Consider the following 20950-nt stretch of genomic DNA (forward strand, 5'->3'; position numbering starts at 1 on the left):
GAATGAAAGAATAAAACTAAAAGTAATTAATATGTGAAAAAATATATATTTGATCACTTATAAAGAAGCTTCAAAGGGCTGGATAATAAATTTAATATTGGTATAAGATTTTATAAGCCTTATATATCAGACTAGGAAAAACTATAAAATTTTCTCTCACGAAAACAAACTTTTATCTGCTTTGTTCATTATGATTAACTCAGGTGCCTATAATCCCATCTGGAATATAATAAGTGCTCATTTAATTTTTCATTCATTCATTCTCAAATGCTGTTGAAAGCGTATTATGTTATAAAAAAAAAAATCCCTCTCCAACATGGATGCTGGCTACAGCATTTAAATAAGTATTATGTAATCTAAAGACCTCACACACAAAGTAAATCTTACTTCAGTGCCTAGACAGGCATCTTATGAACTGTTCAACACTGATTGACTTAAGAAAGGGTTTAGAAGCAATTATAACTCCATGTTTTACTTCATCTCTGGTGACTCTGTGTCCATACACACCCCAGCAAGCTTGGTTGGGGCCTCTGGATCTGCTGAGTCTGCTGAGAGACAGCACATTTGTTCATGGGCCAACTGCTGACTTGGGAAAAAATAATGCAATTTTGGAGCTTAAAAAGACTTCAGAGACCAATGTTCCCATAACCCCCTTTTGTGAGAAGAGGAAGCAGTTCAAGAGAATTTCATGTATGATGCTGTAAAACAGGAGCTTATCTGCTGGTTGCCCATTTATTTGTTCAACCTTTACGTTCAGCTTTAGTGTACATCTTTGTTTAAATGGTCTTGTCTATCTAAGGTATATGAAGCACTGCTTTGAAATGGCTAATCAGTTTTAGTTTTCTCTGTAGAATGCCCCTAGGATTTCAATGCTAATAATGATAATTTATAAAAAAAAGTTTGAATATGTTAATTAAATGTAAGAATAATTTATCTTAGAAAAATACCAAAAATATTATCCATGTGTATTAATTTAGCCCTGAAAAATAAGCTAGAGTTAAGGGAATAGTTAAGAGAGTATTATAGTTATTTTTAGAAATTATTGTAAACATGCATGTATGTCTCAGTGGAATCATTTTCATTAAGAAAGTCAGTTTTGATATTTCTTTCAGTAAATATCTATACAATGATACTGCTTTAGATAAAACATTCTATCAGTAAAATGTAGAAATAGAACAATAGATAAATGGTAAAACATGAGTTAAATTATTTTCTTTGATATTTATAGATTCTCTAAAGAAGAAATTCTGTATAAACAAAACAGATAAGTTGAAAAGCATAAATGACAGAGGAAGAGTTCTCACTGTGAGACAGTGGGTTAAGAATCCTACTGCAGTGGCTTGAATCACTGAGGAGGTAGGGGTTTGACCCCCATCCTGGCTGGTGGGTTAAAGGATCTGGTGTTGCTATAGCTGCAGTATAAGTTGCAGCTGTGGCTCTGATTCAGTCTCTACCCAGGAATTTCCATGTGCCAAGTATATGCCAAAAAAAAAGAAAAGACAGAGGAAATTCTCCTTTTTTTTTTGCCTCCAGGTGCAATCTTGTGATCATGTGAATCAATTGAATGTATTTAAGTGTGATAAAGATGTTTCAGAGATATCAATGCCTTATGAAAAAAAAAGCAGTCATTTCATGTATTACCTGCTATGTGTATATAGATATACACACACACACACACATATACATACATATGTATATATATGTTTTGGTCAAACAACCATTTATATAATCTTTTCACTTTCAGTTAGGATGTACCAATTATTTTATTTTATATATTTATTTATTTTTGTCTTTTTTTTGTATTTATAGAGACGCACCTGTAGCATATGGAGGTTCCCAGGCTAGGGGTCTAATCGGAGTTGTTGCTGCCGTCCTGCACCACAGCCACAGCAACGCCAGATCTGAGCTGCCTCTGCGACCTACACCACAGCTCACGGCAATGCCGGATCCTTAACCCACTGAGCGAGGCCAGGGATCAAACCCACAACCTCATGGTTCCTAGTTGGATTCATTTCTGCTGCACCACGACGGGAACTCTCCAATTATTTTTAAAAATATCTTATTAACTTATTTCCTTCACTGAGTATGTGTACAGTGACATTGCTTTAAGTTAAGTTATTCTGTGCTGTACTGTTATAGTAAATGAAATTGAACTTTTACAAGTTAAAATGTCGTATATGGATATGAGCCTTAATTTAAAAAGTCATAGAGGAATCATTTTTCTTAAACATTCTCAATATATTATAGCATATATAATATAATATATAATACAGCATGTATAATGTAATATACACACACACACATATATATATATATATAAAGGTCACATTTATCAAAAATGGCACTAAAAAGTGTCACTTTTTTAAACATAAGCTTTCTTATAAAATATTTTCCTTGTAAATTTTTGGGACATTGAAAATGCCTCTAGTTGCTAAAAATTTGGACTCAATGGTGCAAAGATGTACTCACCTGCATTAAGCTGAGACTGGCCAGTATTTTGTGTATCCTTCTGATTCTTACCTAATCCATCTGCTTACCCAAGCTTAGGAGCTGCCAGTAAACTATCCATCAAGCTTGACTCTCTACTCAATCACAAATGGCTGTAAATGGACAATTACAGTAATCTCTAATTATGTTTCCCCACTGTTTACTCTCCGTTCTTAAATTGAAGTGATCAGTCTAGAATTCAAATCAAACCATGATTTCTCACTCATTGCTTCTTAAACCTCTACAGATGTTTTGCATTTAATCAGATATTTTCCAGGGTTCTTCATAAGCCCTAAAAGATTTTCAGTGGGCCTGCTTCTCTCTGCATGTCAGAGGGCTTGGCGGGAAAGCAAACAAGCACTGTTTTCATTAAGAAAATGCAGAGGAGTTCCCGTCGTGGCGCAGTGGTTAACGAATCCGACTAGGAACCATGAGGTTGCGGGTTCGGTCCCTGCCCTTGCTCAGTGGGTTAACGATCCGGCGTTGCCGTGAGCTGTGGTGTAGGTCGCAGACGCGGCTCGGATCCCGTGTTGCTGTGGCTCTGGCATAGGCCGGTGGCTACAGCTCCGATTCAACCCCTAGCCTGGGAACCTCCATATGCCGCGGGAGCGGCCCAAGAAATAGCAACAACAACAACAACAGACAAAAAGACAAAAGACAAAAAAAAAAAAAAAAAAAAAAAAAAAAAAGAAAATGCAGAAATGCTTTGTCTAGGGACAACTCAGTTCACCTTCTTATAACTCGGATTCTCTAAGATCTTATTGGGGCACTTTAGCAATAAGATTATTCATATCTTATAGTGAGAGGGTTTTAGTCCTTTGCAAAAGGTGCTAGAGTCCACAGCATACATAGCATCTTATCTTCTCACTGATGTCCTAATGTGCTAAATTAAATTTGGATAAAGGTCAACAAGAAAAGACAAACACTACTAGTTTAGTATTGGCAGTAGAATTATTTTATTATTTATGTACTTCTAAATTTATTTTACTCATCACCAACCAGTGTTTTTCAAGCACATCATTCCTGACGGTTTATAAAAATTCAATAGTTATCTCAAAAAAATATGAAATCACAAAATGCAATTGGATGACATGTAAGAAACATTAACAAATAATATCTTCATGATTTCACACATTGGTGATTTCTTACATGGAACGATGAATCCAATTTACTAGCATTTCCCAGAAGTAAGACAGAGAAGTATAAAAATGATGATTTAAGGGTTTACACCCTAAATGTCCTGGAATCATTCTAGATAAGATGTTCTGTAAAATAATTTCCAAATGTACGTTTGAGAAAATCTGCAAAAATCTATCATTAATTGTAATTATTTCAAGGTTTCTCTTTGAAAATAAAATAAATTAGAATGTATCATCATTGTCTAAGAATATATATATGTATTTTGCAATTGCTTCTATTAAATATTCTGGATTTCATAATTTAACAACTTAATTGAAAACATCTGAACATTTAAAAATTTTCTGTAAACATCCTAGCAGTATACTCTTTCACTATACTATGTTTTGTCCATTTTAGAAGTGCCATACAATCTTCCATTTCCTTATCAGAGTCATAGCCAACTATCTAATAAAAGCATTCCTGTGGGAGTATCTTGAAAAGCAAGATTCTATGTTATTATTATAATAAATAGCTTCTTGGTGCCTATAACCAAATATCTAATTATGGTGATGAAACCAGGAAATAATTTGAAGGAAAGGGTATCAATTAACCTTTCAAATTTTAATGATAGATTCCTCAGATTTCAAATATTTCTTAATATGTATTAATTTACTTTAAATACTTCTTAATACTAATGTTTTATTTCCTCAAAATTTATTTTATTTAAGTATTTCCTGATACCTATTTTATAACTGTGATTCTTGAATTAATTCTTTAGAAATTGATTTTATCCACTTATCCTATTCCTGTTTGATTCTTTGGGAAAATGAAATTACTACAAGTAACTGTAAATTATTTCTTAACCAACATCCTTTATAATTTCAGTTAATGATGTCTCATTTTAAAATTTCCTGCCTCCAATAGTTTATGCCAGTTTTAGAAATGTCTTTGATAATACAGACTCCAAAAGATAATATAGTCTTTTCCCCAATCAGCTCTATGTTTTCATAAAGCTCTAAGATAGGCACTCAACAAATCGTTTGTGAGTAAGAGATTATAATTTTTAAGTCTAGTCACATTTCAAAGTGTGTTTTAAAAAAATCTAAGAATACAGAAGGATATCATAATAACTGGTGATCTGTCTCCTCGTCACCATCTATACATCTCCTAGCTATCTTATGCACACAAAAGGATTTGCATGTATAATAGTGTGCCAACTCTATTTCCAATAAATGTAAAAATAAATGAACAAATTTAATAATTTATATGTGTAGCTTAATATTTTGATTAAGATGAATAATTTTATGTATTTGAAAGGACCAGGCCATGTTTAATGGATTTTCTTGGCTGTGAGAATATCAGAGACTTTCTTACTGATCTTTGTAATTTTAAGTACCTAATACAATAAATTATTAATAAATGTTTATTGACAAAAATCAAGCATTGCTTCAGGACATTAAACTTTTTCTTAGGGTAGTGAGATTTAGATTTTAGATGAAGTAATGTTTCAGTTATTTAAAAAAAAACCTAAATATATTTTTCGATAGTAAACTTTGTTGACAAAAGAAATGTTGAACATCCTACCTAGTCATATGTAACTAACTTTTTTTTTTTTTTTTTTTTTGTCTTTTCAGGGCTGCACCAGCGGCATATGGAGGTTCCCAGGCTAGGGGTCTAATGAGAGCTGTTGCTGCCGGCCTATGCCAGAGCCACAGCAACATGGGATCTGAGCCGCCTCTGCAACCTACACCACAGCTCACGACAATGTCGGATCCTAAACCCACTGAGTGAGGCCAGGGATTGAACCCTCAACCTCAAGGTTCCTATTCAGATTCGTTTCCACTGCTCCATGACGGGAACTCCCATAACTAACTTTTAAGTACTTCATTAAGAATTTTATTTTTTCCCCATTGAACTGTTCACCAAGCAAGTTACAGAAATGGTTCTAGACAGCTAGAAATTTGCATTTTGGAGAAACAATACTTAGCATGAAATTAATTTATAGAATAAATATTGAAAACCAGCTATGTGCAAAGCAGGAGGTGATTTTAAAACTCAGAAGTCATAATTCCTTGTCATAGAAGTTTGTAATCTAGTAGGGGGGAATAAGAAAACTAATAGTTAAAAGTACACTATTGATACAAATCAAAACAGAAGTTAAAACAGACAGAAGCCGATTCCGATTGGTTGATTAGTTCATAGAGGTGGTGCCTTTGCAGGTGGATTAGAAGAGGGCTTTATTGCAGGCATGGCTAGAAAAGCAGGTGTTTCAAGTGGAGGAAAATAAGAGAAAGGGTGCATGGTCTTGACCATTTCTGTGACAAAAGGAGTCCCATTTGGCCATAGCATAACTTGGAGAGTTTCTTGAGAAGCAATAGTGGATTAGGATGGTTTTTGTGGAAATGGTAAGGAAAGCGAGATAATATTGTGGGTTAATATTTACACTGCAGGGTAGATTGCAATAATAACTGATATAAATTAATCTGCTATTCTGCTTGCCCATACATTGAAGAATAAGCACATGGTAAAATAACAAATGGATATGTGTGTGTTTTACCTTTTTTTTTTTTTTTTTTCTTTTTGTCTTTTTGCCATTTCTTGGGCCGCTCCCACGGCATATGGAAGTTCCCAGGCTAGGGGTCTAACCTGAGCTGAAGCTACTGGCCTACACCAGGGCCACAACAACGCTGGATCCGAGCCACATCTGCAACCTACACCACAGCTCATGGCAACGCCGGATCGTTAACCCACTGAGCAAGGGCAGGGATCGAACCTCAACCTCATGGTTCCTAGTCGGATTCGTTAACCACTGCGCCACGACGGGAACTCCTGTTTTACCTTTTTGATGACTTCTCACTATTATAGTGCTTGATTTCCAGACAAAAATTTCATAACTGACAATTGGCGGTCCCAGAGTCAGTTTTCAAGTGTATTTTTTTTCTTAACGATTTACTTAGAATATTCCTGGGTAGGGGAGAAAGGACATAAAAGTATAATACTTCAAGCAACAGCTTTTTAAAACCTTTATTTCCTGTGACTGTGATTGTATTTCACTTCCAGAAATTACTGCTTTTTTATTAAGAAGCACAGTAAAAGAATGTGTATGAGACAATATGGCTAAATACGAAAGCCATATGAGTTTTATACATAAACACAGTTATTTTACCCACCCGTTCATTGACACCATCAACATAAAGATATAGGAAATAACCCTGTATTCTCATAAGCCATGGATCATATGTACATACACAACATTATGCTGTACATTACTTCATTTGATTTCATAACTTGCTTTTCATTGCTTTCTCCAAAGCAGACCATCTTTTAATTTGGCTATGCTATTTTTCCTGTGTAACTAATGTAGTATGTGATCTTTGCCAACTCAGAATCATTGGAATATGAACCAACAACCATAAATAACTTATATTATTCAGAAGGCATAACACACTAAAAGTTTACCTCAACTCACATTCACCAAGTAAGGGAAAAATAGAGAAGGTAATAGCTTGTTTTTCTCTAAGTTGGTATGATGCAATTGGCCTTTATTTTCATTAGAAGTGGAAAAGAAATATCATCATGAAAGAGGACACCAATATTTTGAAAGTATTCCATTGTGCAACATGAATGGAATCATGTTTGTTGTTCAGTCTTACTACTAGTAACAACCTTTAAACAAAGACTTTTTTTCAAACACTTGGGACATAAACATTGGCAAAAGAATCTCGCTTGATTATATAATAGTTTACATGTTTCACCTACCAATCAGGATTGTTTTAGGTCTGAAACAATAGTTTAGAACATTAAAAAAAAAAATACCACCATAGTGTTGCTTTTCCATCTGAGAAAGAGGAATAAATTGTTGCCATGTCTTCTGTCTTACAGGGAATTTAGCTACATCAGAGCCTCATATTAATTTTAGTTTTTAAAAGTAATTCTTCAGATAAATTATATTGATAGCAATAATCAACGATTTCATTTTTAACTTTTGGTTGTTTAAAAAATATGTAATCAAGTCCATTGAAGAATTTCTTGAATCATGAGACCTATGATAAGGTATAGTACTTAATGCTCATATAGCATTGATTATTGATAACCAGAAGTGACTAAAACTATTGAAATTTACTTTGTTATATATATAAATATATTTGAGAGACTTTAGTCACATTCCAGCTAGTAATTTAAATACTTCACTGAAATATTCTTATTTTAAAAGATAAATTTTTTACTTTCATTTAAATTTCAGAAGTCATTAAAAATTGAATATGACACTTTTAAAATGATCTCAGCAGTGTCAACTGACATCCTCTCCCCTAAATTTCTGTATTATATTCCCTGCATGGTAAACTGTTTTTCCTTAGAAAACAAATTGCAGGCTATTAGACTGCTACTACGTGGAAATACTACCTTCCACCAGAACAGATAATAAAGCTACCTAGTAGTTAGGAAGTTGTAGGCATGGAATTATTTCTCTTGATGTCCTTTGCTCTCTGGATGCCAAAACTACCTTAGTGTAAGCATCAGAGCCTCCAGCTTAATTAAGTTCATGTCTCTGACTCAAATGCCCTAAGTGATAGACACTACATATACACAATTTAAATGATAAATTCAAGAGGACAGAAGGTAAAGCATACTCTTAATAAAAATTACTACTACATTTCTTTTGCTCTTTAAGATCCAAAAAATGTTCAGTTATATATAATATTTTAAAATATAAGATAGTGCATAAGTGTATAGAAATACATGTTCTAAGCAGCCAGTTTCCAGAATCATTAAATGCTATGTGATTAAACACTTCTTATTAGCAGAATGAAATATGGTTTGGGTAGCACAGAACATACACATAAATGAATGAAATGAAAGGATGTGAGCAGTGATGGAAAACAGTGATGGATTTTATAAGATTAAACCAACTGACACTTTATGAAAGTTTCCATTTCTTGCCTTGGATATTATCTAAACCGACAAAAAAACAAACACATTTAGAATTCTCAAATTTTGGGGATGTTCTCTTTGGTAGAATATCTGGAAAAGACTTCTGACAAGTCAGTCTGTCAGGTGCCATACTTTAATATTTATGAGGAAATCTGCCAGCGTGGACAAAAACATGCTAATGTTTTTTCCTTACATAACAGATCAGAGTTGCAGATACAGACTGCTTAATTGCACAAAGTAAGTTGTAATATTTTAGCAAAAGATTTTTTTAAAGATTGATGGGAAAAGCTAAAACAATGTCACCATTCCCAAATGCTGACATTTTTAGTTCTAGCATTACAACCACACTGTCATTAGAACATATTTTACCCAGTCATCTTTGTCACGTGTAGAAGACCTGGTCTTAAGGGCCCAACAATGTCTTTTCTTTAGCAGGGAGCGCCACTGACCCCTGCCCATCAGCAGTGCCCTTCCCCACCCTCACTTCCTTGAGCTAGAACCAACCACTTTACTCATTAGGCTTTGGTTTTATTAAAATTATTTTACAGTAACAGTGAAATAAGATGGATTCTTGCAGAATTTGAAGCATATGGATTTTTAAAAATATATTATGTGGAATCCTTTTTTTTTTAGGGCCACACCCATGGCACATGGAAGTTCCCAGGTGAGGGGTTGAATCAAAGCTGTAGCTGCCGGCTTACACCACAGTCACAGCAACACCAGAATCAAACCACGTCTGCAACCTACACCACAGCTCACAGCAACATCGGATCCTTAGTCCACTGAGCAAGGCCAGGGATTGAACCCATGTCCTCATGGATGCTAGTTGGGTTCCTTACCACTGAGCCACTGCAGGAACTCCAGGAATTTATTCTTTTGTTCAAATTGATTTCTCTCTCCCCTATCTGTCTCTGAGATAGGTCCAGATTATCTTTTTTCTTTCCTAGGAGGAATACTTTTAAAGGATTAAATAACAGAAAACTGGAATCATTCACTTTCCTAAACATAACTTTTAAGAAAAAACACTCTCTTCCATGTGGTTAGAAAAGGAGTGAGGAATTATTTGGGCACAAGGCAGGAAAGAATGAGTGGTATTTCAGGTGCCATTTCCTATGACCTTTTGAAGACACCAAGGGCAACTTCATCTTTGGAAAGATAGTCTATCAAGTGAATGTTTACCTTAGGTAAGCTAGGCTGCAGCATTACTCATTCCTTAAGAAAAGTGCTGAAAAGCTTGTGGGGGTGATTACTGATTCAGTGAATCAGCATAACTGATTCTGTTATGCAGTCAGGATTCTGACTCTGAAAAACAATAGTTAACACTGTGGTTGTATTTTTTCTGATGTATTGCTTCACAACATATCAGAAGAGAGTACACTACTCCTGTTAATTAAGCTGACTTAAAACCTGATGTGTCATTTCATTGACTGTTATTATTGTTTCTTGAAACCTTGTTCTTGTTTGTAGCTTTTTTGACTTGAGTTTAGAAACCAACCAGATCAGCCGAGAAAACTTAGAATTGTGAATTTAATCAGTAACTTTTAGGTCTGTGTAGGAACATATTGCATGAGACAGTGATGTAATTTATGAGAAATGTCTACACACGAGCTTTCATATACCTTTATTCTGTCTTTAGAATTTGGAATGATGGGAGATCATACAATTAAAAGTCAGCGACCTCGATCTGTTCATGAAAAAAGGGTCCCTCAGGAACAAGCTGATGCTGCTAAATTTATGGCACAAACTGGTAATACGTTAGTTACATTTTTCTATCTATTGTTGTTAATTTAATGAAGCCACTGCATGTTTTCATAATCTTTTGCTGCACATTTGTCAGTTTTTGGAGCTGATATTTTTTTGAGCCATTTTTTTTTTTTTGTCACCAGTTAAAGTCCATAAATGAAGTAGCTGTGAACTGAAAAGTGCACAAAAAATGTGTAAGATTTATTTTGCTTTCAGTGTGGGACATTTAGGATTTGCATATTATTATTTACTTATGTTAACTACTTAAAATGTATCATTAAACTTTTAAAGAAAGTTAACAAAGTTATTTCATCAATGGTTGATTATTTTAGGACTTTTCAAAATTAAAATTTTAAGTAGGATTTTAGATGATGAAACAACATTTAATATGTTAAATAATTTTTCAATGTCATGCATCATATAAATATTAATTGATTGTTAAAATGCATAGCAATTAGTTAAAACTTTTTTTGGAATTTAGTATTTTTAATTTGGAAAGAGAGTTTTGTTATTTAAGCTAAATAATAAAAAGTTGACAGCCATTATTAGTAAGCTGTAATACACTCCAAATAATTAAATATCAACAATATCAAATGACTTTTTGACTTATAACATTTTTAATCTTGAAGAATTATATTACTTTTGAGTACACCCCAAATAGATATAAATAAATAGATGCATTCCTATTTTGGCTCATCATAATAAATGGCCTATAATTCTGTCTCTTTGCATGTAGAACGTTCTCAAATGAAAACATGATTAAACTATGTTAGGAACATTTGCAACTGTAACTTTTATTTTAGGAAATTGCAAACTAACAGTTTTATCTGTCTTCATAAAGTGTTAGACATTCAAATCCAGATGATGTGTTTAACCATAAATACAGAAGTTTCAAGTACATGACAGGCTTTTTGTCATGACATTCAGACTGATTATCTGAAGGAATTATCTTGAAGGACTATTTCCTTTAGTTCATGTATTCTTAAGATAATATTTATTCATAACACTAAACTTGAATCTACAACTTAAAAAATAAATTTAGTGAATTGTGCTCTTGGTAATGAGTGAGTAGCAATTTCACTACATTAGTTGCAAAGTAGGTCAAAGAACTCTCAGAACAGGAAGAATGTTTGGAATAAATTCTACATTAAGGGCACATTTTTAGCTTTTTAAAAATGTATGTTGCAGGCAAATCTAGAAATAAAGGAAACTTGCTTTTCTGGATTGCTTTTTGTGTACCTTCTTATTTAAGAAAAGGTGATTTATATTTTTACTATTTGATTAAACATACCCCAAAGTGCATTACCAGATTCAGGCAAATTTTCTAATTTCTAAATGTATTTTTCTCCCTTACAGGGAGCAAAAAAATCTCAACTATTGACCCAAGATTAGAGGATGTTCGACTCTCAATAATGCATAGCATGGGCTGACTACCCATCCTCCTTCCTGCCCCATGTCATGGGGCACTTCTGTAAGATTAGAGGTGTCCTGACTTTTTGCAAAGAGGTGGCATACATTGGTTTACTGAAATTCCTTAAAATTGGGGTGACTTCATGGTGAAATGGTGAACCATAGTTTTAAATTTCCAATAATATAGAAAAATTAGTTTATGCATAAATATTATGCAATTCGGCCTGGAGTTTTTATATAAAATCAGTTTTTGGATTTGCTTATCATACATACCAAGAGAATTCAGAGTTTTCAGGCAGAAATTTTTTTAGAATTCAAATCACAAGGAACGTTGTGTTCTCTTAGTGAGGAATTACTAATTTCTCTTTTAAGTTACTTTTTATTTCCCCCACATTGTATATAATATATAGTAACACATGATTTGGTTAAATAGATGAAATGCTTATTAAACTGATTCTTGAGGAGCTTTGAAACTATTTCCCCATATTGTTAACAATGTCAGAAAAGTCAATGAACTTCAAAATTAAATTTCTGAAAATATTGATTGGATCTTGAATTGATGAATACATATTTATTATTTCATGTTAAACTAAAGACAGTATAGGCAAATATAAATACAGGGAAAGGACTTGTTTTAAATTTAAATTATGATATTTATAAAAGACTGGAAGCTGCATTATTTAAGTAGTTTTAAAAATACATAATTTGACATGAAGCAATTGTAAAGCTAAAAAGAAAGGATTTTTTTCCTTAAATATTTTATGATATTATACTTTCTTTAGGTGCTAAATAGTCTAAATAATACATCTAAGTGTCACACAATAATTAATTAAAATTTCCCCCAGGAAAAAAAATTTCCCCCCAAATTATTTTATTTATACAACTTTTCTATTTGTCTTTTAAACCAAGAAATGACTGTTACATATAAACAGCAATAACATTAATTATAGGGCAAAAAATGATGCAGTAGAGATTAAATTGAATAATAAAACACAATATAATATATTTTATATTAATCATGAGGCAAGACAAAGCAGAAGATATCAGACTTTATAATTTAAGAATTACTTTTCAAAATGAGTAACCTAGCCTCTTCAATCAATGTGACCAGTCAACCCTGTATTTAAAAACAAACTAGTAATAAAGTAATAATGAGAGTGGAGCTTTTTTTTAGAAGAGTAATGTTTAGTAAAGTAGCATTACTTTATCAAAATAACTTGATCATTTTGGTCAGTTTGGTAACAAAGCTAGGCTAGTTTGGACATACATGTAAAGTGCTAAAATAGCCTAGCACACAGTTGTGTTTATAGTCAATGGAAAAGAAACTCAGTGATAAGATATTGATATGTAATAGAGACATCTAAATTAAATACCAGTAAGATGGCTTAAGACATCTTAATTACACTTACTGTTGCTTTCCAACATCATAGTTATCAAATGATCTTATAAACATGTTTAAGGAAGTAGTCTTTATTTCACTGGAGAAAATAGTATGGATTTGTAAAACATAACATGTTATCTAAAAGAGAAAAAATAAAATTATAAGTGCATTTCTAATTTCATGATTTTAACATACTAGCAACATCTTATATTAATATTTTGTTTAAAGATTAAAATGTACCCTCATACATTACCTCATTTAATTGTCACACATTGGCTTTGAGAGAGATGTATTAACCACTTTATTGAGAAGTTCAGAGAAATAAAGTGACTTTCTCAAGGTCACAGAGCTAATATGCAGTAGCTTTCTATTAAACACAGATCTTCTGACTTTAATTGCTTTTCCAGTTTCCTTTCATGTTTTGTGTCAGAATCAAGAGCCTTAAGAGTACCTTAGATACTGAATCCTTCTCCATGATGTGTGTTATATGCCTTCTTAGTTACAAGGAACCAAATTAGTTTGTGGTATCTCCAAAGACACCCAGATTAAAAATAGTATACTTTATGTTATACTTCACTATTTTTACTATGTTGGTGAATTTTTTTACAAAGCATCTTTCTTATAAGGTATTTCTCTGAATGCCCTAATGTGCTTGACAAGAATAGCATGAAAGCTTTTTTGGGATAAGGAAGTGGCAGCATGGAAATTATAACTATTTAGTAGAAATGTCACTTGAATCTATAAATCGAGATATAACAAGGTCATTTCAGTAGTATTTTGGCAAAATTTGATTCATAATTTGAAAGCCATATATATATTTTATTTATTTATTTATTTATTTTGGTTTTTTGATCAACAAGATGAACCATCAGTTTCAAAGAGATTGAAGAAAGCCATTTCCAAACACTGATTATCAGCCCCTCATGACCATCACTGCCCTAGCCTCTTCAACATCATTGCAGCAGCATACATTTAGAAGCAACTCAAATTTTTAAATATTTGTTCAGAAAGACACTTAAAAATAGTTCTTGATCCTGATTCATTGCTCAGTCTAATTACAGCTTTTTTCTTTCCTGCCATCATAACAATGCAATGCTTTTGTGGAAAACTAGAACTAATTATATTCATAACCTTTATCATTTTACTTATTACAGAATTCACAATGTTCAAAGTCTTCTGGCTTTTAATGAATAACATTCAACCATAATATTTTTACTTCACTTAATCTCATCACAAACATAGGCTGAAATATCATAAGAAAAATTTTACATTATATTTCCGCCAACTTTAAGCTTAAAATTTTCACTGCTAAATATATATATATGTGCACATATGCACATATGTGTAGATACTTTTTAAACCATTGTCCTTTTGCTAGGTTTCTAAAATAATGATTTTATTCTTGATAGAGTATTCATTAATGTAAAAGAATACACTAAGAGGCATAGCTTAAATATTATTCAAATGGTCATCCAATAACATTTCTATGGATAGGTTATATATAAATTAGTACAGGCAAAAAATACTGAAAAAATCAAGGGTGATGTATATAGTATTACAAGGACAAATATTGATCACAATACTGAAAAAAGTCCCATTTAATATAATATGTCATCCCAGTTACCACTGTCTGTGCCCTTATGATATATATTCAGTTATAAATGCATTATTTTATTTACACCTTTGGGTGCATAATGCAGACCAATACAAGAGCAAATCCTTCCTAAGACTGCTACACGAAGTATGGTTGGTGGACCTGCACTTGACTGTGACCTAGTTGTCATGGGCCCACAAGGAGATAAGAAGCTTACACCAGAATGTAACTTGAACTACTTTATCACAAACATGTTTTATTTCAGCTGACTTTTTTTTTTTTTTTTTGATAAAGAACTTAGTGAAAAAATCTGCAAATTGAGTTACTCTCTGGTCCAAACTCCTTCTGTCCTGGAGTCCAAACCTGTGGACCAGCTGCCTTGAGTTGCACTGCAAGTAATTTTTAAGTCATTTACTAACCTTTCCAAAAAAGGTGGACAAACGGATTATCATACTCTATCCTTCGAATTCTATCCCACAGGCAAATTCTAGATAGAATCTATAAAATATAACTGCTCCTTGATTTATATAGTCAGTAATGCAAAGTTTTCAGAAACACTTGACTAACTGAAGCAGAAGTAAACTATTTCAACAAATAAAGGGTTAATTTAAGTAGTTCCTGCTAGTAGGTAAATAGCCCAATTTGGTATTTGGAGAAAAGCAATGGCAAATTTTGAAATCAGTGTTAAAAATATATCCTGAACACCATCCCAGAATAGAATTAGAAGCCCTTTGCAGTGGTTTTAGAAATTCTTAACTTTAAGTCTCCTTGGTCTGTGACTTTAGATAATAACTGAATTTAGATGTAGTTTCATTATGATGCTTACTCCAAGAAAATTAATGAATTCAGACATTCACTGACTGTTTAAGGCCCTATTTTTTAGTAAATTTTAGTTTTATATTGAATTAATAGAAATCACTGAGGAATTTTCATTCATTTCAAATAGAAATTACTTCTCTACTATAGATCATCATGGGGAAAAATGTGAGCAGAATGTTTTTTAAACAAATTATCACAAAATAAATAGCTGTCATAAAATGAAAAAGTAAGAATTGCACCAGGAATAAATTATAAATGTCAGTGTTCAACACACTAAAAACTAGATATGCTCAAACTACTAGAGCTCTGCCTCATCCAACATTAGAAAGGAGATTACGCAACAAAGGACTGGGGAAGAACACATCAATATAGTCCTGCTCACCAAAGCCAGAGTAAATTTAGCAATACGTTTTGTTTCCTCTTCCATCAAAGCACAAAACCTTAGATTGGCTTGAAAAGAATCACTTCAACAATCATTCTTGCTAAAAAATGCTGACTGGTCCTTTCATAGCATCCATAGCACAGTGGATTTGTGAAGCGGAGTCTTGCTAAAAGGTTATGGCTAACTTGGACCTTGCATCAGTGTATTATGTATCTCTCTTTAAATTTATTTTTCTTGAAAATGTTTTCGTGTACCTTTGATGTACTGTCATATCTTACATTTAAATTATTCTTGCATGTCATAATGTCAGTTTGATACAATGTTTACTAAATGAATATTCAAGACAGTATTTCATGTTTATTTGTTGTCTTGCACACAGGTGAATCTGGTGTGGAAGAGTGGTCCCAGTGGAGCACATGCTCAGTTACTTGTGGTCAAGGGTCGCAGGTGCGAACCAGAACTTGTGTATCACCTTACGGGACACACTGCAGCGGCCCATTAAGAGAATCAAGGGTTTGCAATAACACTGCCCTCTGTCCAGGTAGTGTTAGCAGCAACTACAACTGTGGATGTTATTGAATTGTGTCATGCTACGCATTTGGAACAATTTGTTATTTTCATATGAAAATGGATCTAGGCATTTTAATTAGAGCGGATAAGTGTAATTTTTATTCAACTGTGAAATTTTATAATTTATGTGATTATGTCTGCTTTCAGAGCAGTCAAGAAATTACATAAGTGACTTTCTACCCACTGCAACTATAAGCTTGAAATTTTTCTATTTGTTTCTGATGGTATTTAAGGTTCAAATATGTTTCCTGATTTAAGGTGGTGAAAATGTCCAATTGAATATTGGGGGAATAGTGAAATTTGCCAGTGTACTAGAAATGTGATCAGTGCCAACTGTTTAAGGCAATGGTTGATATAGCCTTTAAGGCATCAGCTATATTCCTACCATTTATTTGACCCTATCAGAGAAAATAGTGCCCCTGGCCGAAGGACTTTCTGTTAGTTTATTTCATTCAAGTGGCTGCCCTCATCAGAATCATCCTCTCTGCTTTGTAAACTTAGTGTCTAATGGGAAAAAAAAAGATCTTTCATGTTAAATGAAGCATAGCATAATAGCTTGCTCAGATTTTCCGTGTTACATCAACATTTTTTTTCTCAGTTGATGCATACACACGTATTATAGGCATTTCTCTCTCTCAGACTGCTGGCTTTCATTGTAAAGTACTAAAAGGATTCTGGGCTTGCTTTCAAGAAGTCCAAAGCATATGATCCTGTGAATCTCCAGATTTATATTTCTGCTCACCCATTTGGCGGGTGGGTGGTGCAAACTTATTGGTCACTGTAGCACACCAATGGACTGGCATTTAGGCCCTTCCAGAGGTCTCTGGAATGAGGTGGTCACAGAGAAGGGGGCTGGTACTGCAGCTGCCTTTCATCTGGTAAAACGGGCTTCAGTCTTCTAGCAAGTTCTGTTTCCAGAAAAGTCTGAGTCTGCAGTTGCTAAAAGCAAGAGTACAGAGTGGGCGCCATGGGAGAAGGGCAAGTGTAGTCCCAATTTCCCAGAAGGGGCAAGGGCAACCTATTCAAAATCAATTTGGAGGAGTTTTTTCATAGGTATAGAGTTTTGATTTGCAGGATGAGAATTTTCTGGAGACCTGTTTCCCAACACTATGTCTATACTTAACACTGTTAAATTGTACACTTAAAACTAGTTTAGTTGGTGAGTTTTCCATTCGATATTTTTTAATCACAATAAAAGAAAAGACAGAAGTTCCCATCATGGCTCAGCAGAAACCAGTCCGACTAGTATTCATGAGGATTCAGGTTCCATCCTTGGCCTCACTCAGTAGGTTGGGGATCCAGTGTTGCCACAAGCTGTGGTGTAGATCACACATACAGCTTGGATCCTGCTTTGCTGTGGCTGCAGTGTAGGCCAGCAGCTGCAGCTCCAACTCAACCCCTAGCCTGGGAACCTCCATATGCTGTGGGTGTGGCCCTAAAAAGCAACAAAACAAAACAGAAAAAGCAAACAACGTGGAAAAATGAAATGAAAAAGAAAGGAAGTGGTGGGCAGTTGTGGAAGAGGAAGAGGAAGGCTGAAATGAGATGGGAGATCCCCTTGACATCTGCTTGGGAGGCACAAAGCAGTAGAAAAGGGAAAATTAAAGATAAACAGGGGTTCCCTGGTGCCATAGTAATTAAGTATTTGGCATTGTCACTGCTGTGCTTTGGTTTTGATCTTTGACCCAGGAACTTCTGCATGCCGTGGGTGCAGCCAAAACAAAACAAAACAAAACAAAACAAAACAAATAAAATAAAATAAAATAAAATAAAATAAAATAAAATAAAATAAAATAAAAATAGAAGAAAGCTACAAGCAAGGGAAGACAGGAAAAGAGCAATAATTTCCTCTGAAAACAAGAAAAATTAATGAGAACAGTGGAAATCAGACTAGATGAGAAAGACGTCATGTAAAAAATAAAAGGCTTAAAGGAAGAAAATGCATAAGGAGGTCCTGGGTTGGGGGAGACAGTGAAAAAAGATGACATAGCATAGAGGAGGCCAACTCTAGTGCTTTAGGCAGAAGCAGGAAAATAGGAACAGTAAGGACATGGGTATTTTAGGAATTATAAAGTTTCTGAATTTTGTAGGTAAAAGGACTTCATGAGGAAATGCTAGTGGTTTTTCATTGGGATGTGGCATCGTACTTAATGCTGGTCCCTAGGCATAGTTATTTATGTTAAGGGTTCCAGGATCAAGTGCCCTGTCCTGGGCAATGACAAGTGTCCAAAGAGAGTTAAGCTGTACTTGGTCTATACATTTATCTTATCAGCATCCTTTTGAAGGGTCAAATCTTTCAACATATAGGGATAGACTCTGATGGCAAACAGATCCCTCAAACGAAGTCTGAGTGGGTGCCAAAGTGTTCTCCACAGTTCTCCACTCAGAGCTTACTTTCCAGACACTGTCAACACTCATCCAGTAACATTTGGAAAGCTCCATCTTTCTGCCCAAGGCTGCTGATCAGTCCCTTCCCTGGGCCTGGGAGTGTCTGTAGTGGAGCCGGCTTACTCTCCCTTTCACTCTGTGTCTCATGACCAGAAACCCGAATAATAATCTATGGTTTTAAAGTTTTTCCCCAGTTTCTTAATCCTCCTATCATGATGCCTGCTGAAGTACATAACCAATTAATAATTTGTCTTCATCTTTGTAGATGTATTGGTTTGTCTCTCTAAATTTGGTTACCTAGTACTGATGATAAGAAATATGTCTCTTTTTATCATTTTTACGGTTTAGATGTTTAATTCAGGAGAATGAGAAGTTTCATTGACTTCTTTTTGATTTTCAACCATGAAGAATAACTTAGCAACTAAATTATTTCAAAAATGTAGAATAAGTATCCCACTATAGAAAATTGGGATATCTTTCAGATGTTTATTATGAAATATTTTGTGTTCTGTATTCTGTTCAGGTATTTGCCATGCTGGTAAATATGTATTTTTATATACTATTTAATGAAAACAGTGTCAAAAAAGTCAATGTAAAAGCCTTAAGTAGTACTTTAAGCTGTGTAAATATCTTTCTGAAAAAATATTTTATTCCTAAGAAGAAAATTATCTCAGAAATCAATAACCTACTGGTCTACTGGTCACATTTTTTTTTTTTTACATCCCAAGCTAAATCACAAGATAATTTGTATACTTATTGCAAAATCTAGTAGTATAATTTGTGTATGTGTAGTTCTCATTTCATCTCTAACACAGAGATGTGACGTTATAGCTAGCGTCTAAGAAAACTATAAAAATGGGTTAATTTCATGTTTCTTAGTTTTATTAAGTACATTTTTCAAGTAGATTAGATCACTTACAGATTTTCATACTTTACTGAAAGTAGTTTTCATAATTTTTCATTAAAATAAAATTAACCTTTATCACAAATCTTTTCTGAATTTATAAAATTACAAGATATGTGCTATAATTTCTAATTAATTCAATAAAATTTAAAATAACAAAGCATTAATAATTCTGGGTCCTTTTCAAATGAATAAAAGCATTTTTGCTTTTTTAAAAATGATGTGGAGAACTCATGAAATTTCTTATGGAGCAGTAAAGACTGTTAGAAAGTAATGAATAAGATTATTTTTCAGAGGGTTCTAACTTCATAATTTAACTAAGTCATTAAGATTAATCAACACATCTTCGAGATTTTAGAGAAAAATCTGCTAATATGACAGCTTTTCCTTCTTGGATTGTTCAGCGTGTGTGGAGCAATGTGAGTTGATAGAAAAAAAGATGAATAGAACCAGAAATCAGAATACTATATAGTCTATTAACATCTTATATAAAAAATTAGGGCAAAAAAGTGCTTTTTTAAATAGGGAAATTTTGGTAACTAGAAATAAATGTGAAAAATTGCTTAAAGGTATACTTTTTACAAAACAAAATGCATTTATATATGTTACTTTTAAAATATTTTGCTATAATTGATCATATATACCTACATGTAAATATGTATATATGCATTTTTTTTCTTTAGACTTAAATACAGACTTACTATTTATTCTTATACCAGTGGGTACAAATTATCCTTGATTGTCTCAAACTTAATAGGAAAAATGCAAACATCTTAATTTCTCTCACCCTTTTTCTAAACAATATTTTCGAAATATACTTTCCACCAAGTTTCACTGACCTAAAGAACTTTTCATTGAATATTACCTAAATTTGGCTACTTTTTCAACTTTTGAACGTATTTTTACAAGTTGGGGAATCTACATAGTATAAATAGAAGAGAATGGGCTGCCTCATAATTAACCGTGTTACATGTGTTTTTAAAGTAACAGTTTGGTCAGCAGATACGTGCAAAAGGTTCTAGATAGACTGTATTTACTGGCATAACTATTGTGGCACTTTATGTGGACTTCAGCCTAACCCTACCAATGTTCAGGGAAAAATGAACATCTTTTTCGTCATCTTCGATTATAAATTTCTACTCCTCCTACTCATGTCAATCAGTGGGTGTTATATCAAACCTCTGCTCGCGAACTTTTAAGAGTACTAAAGAGGCTCAACAT

At 33.4% G+C, this 20950-nt stretch overlaps 1 protein-coding gene across 9 annotated transcripts in view; it reads left to right on the plus strand.

Moving 5' to 3' along the window:
• The window catches only part of ADGRB3 (adhesion G protein-coupled receptor B3), a 733899-nt gene that overhangs the window by 293768 nt on the left and 419181 nt on the right, over positions 1-20950 (plus strand). For 8 of the 9 annotated variants that reach the window (XM_021072848.1, XM_021072838.1, XM_021072869.1 and 5 more), the window contains 2 exons: positions 10175-10285; positions 16247-16408. In XM_021072848.1, coding sequence (XP_020928507.1) covers positions 10175-10285; positions 16247-16408 — 273 coding nt within the window. The remainder of the gene's footprint in view (positions 1-10174; positions 10286-16246; positions 16409-20950) is intronic. The other variant, XM_021072859.1, reaches the window with a different exon arrangement.

This window comes from Sus scrofa, chromosome 1 (assembly GCF_000003025.6).
Source record: "Sus scrofa isolate TJ Tabasco breed Duroc chromosome 1, Sscrofa11.1, whole genome shotgun sequence".
Lineage (NCBI taxonomy): Eukaryota > Metazoa > Chordata > Mammalia > Artiodactyla > Suidae > Sus > Sus scrofa.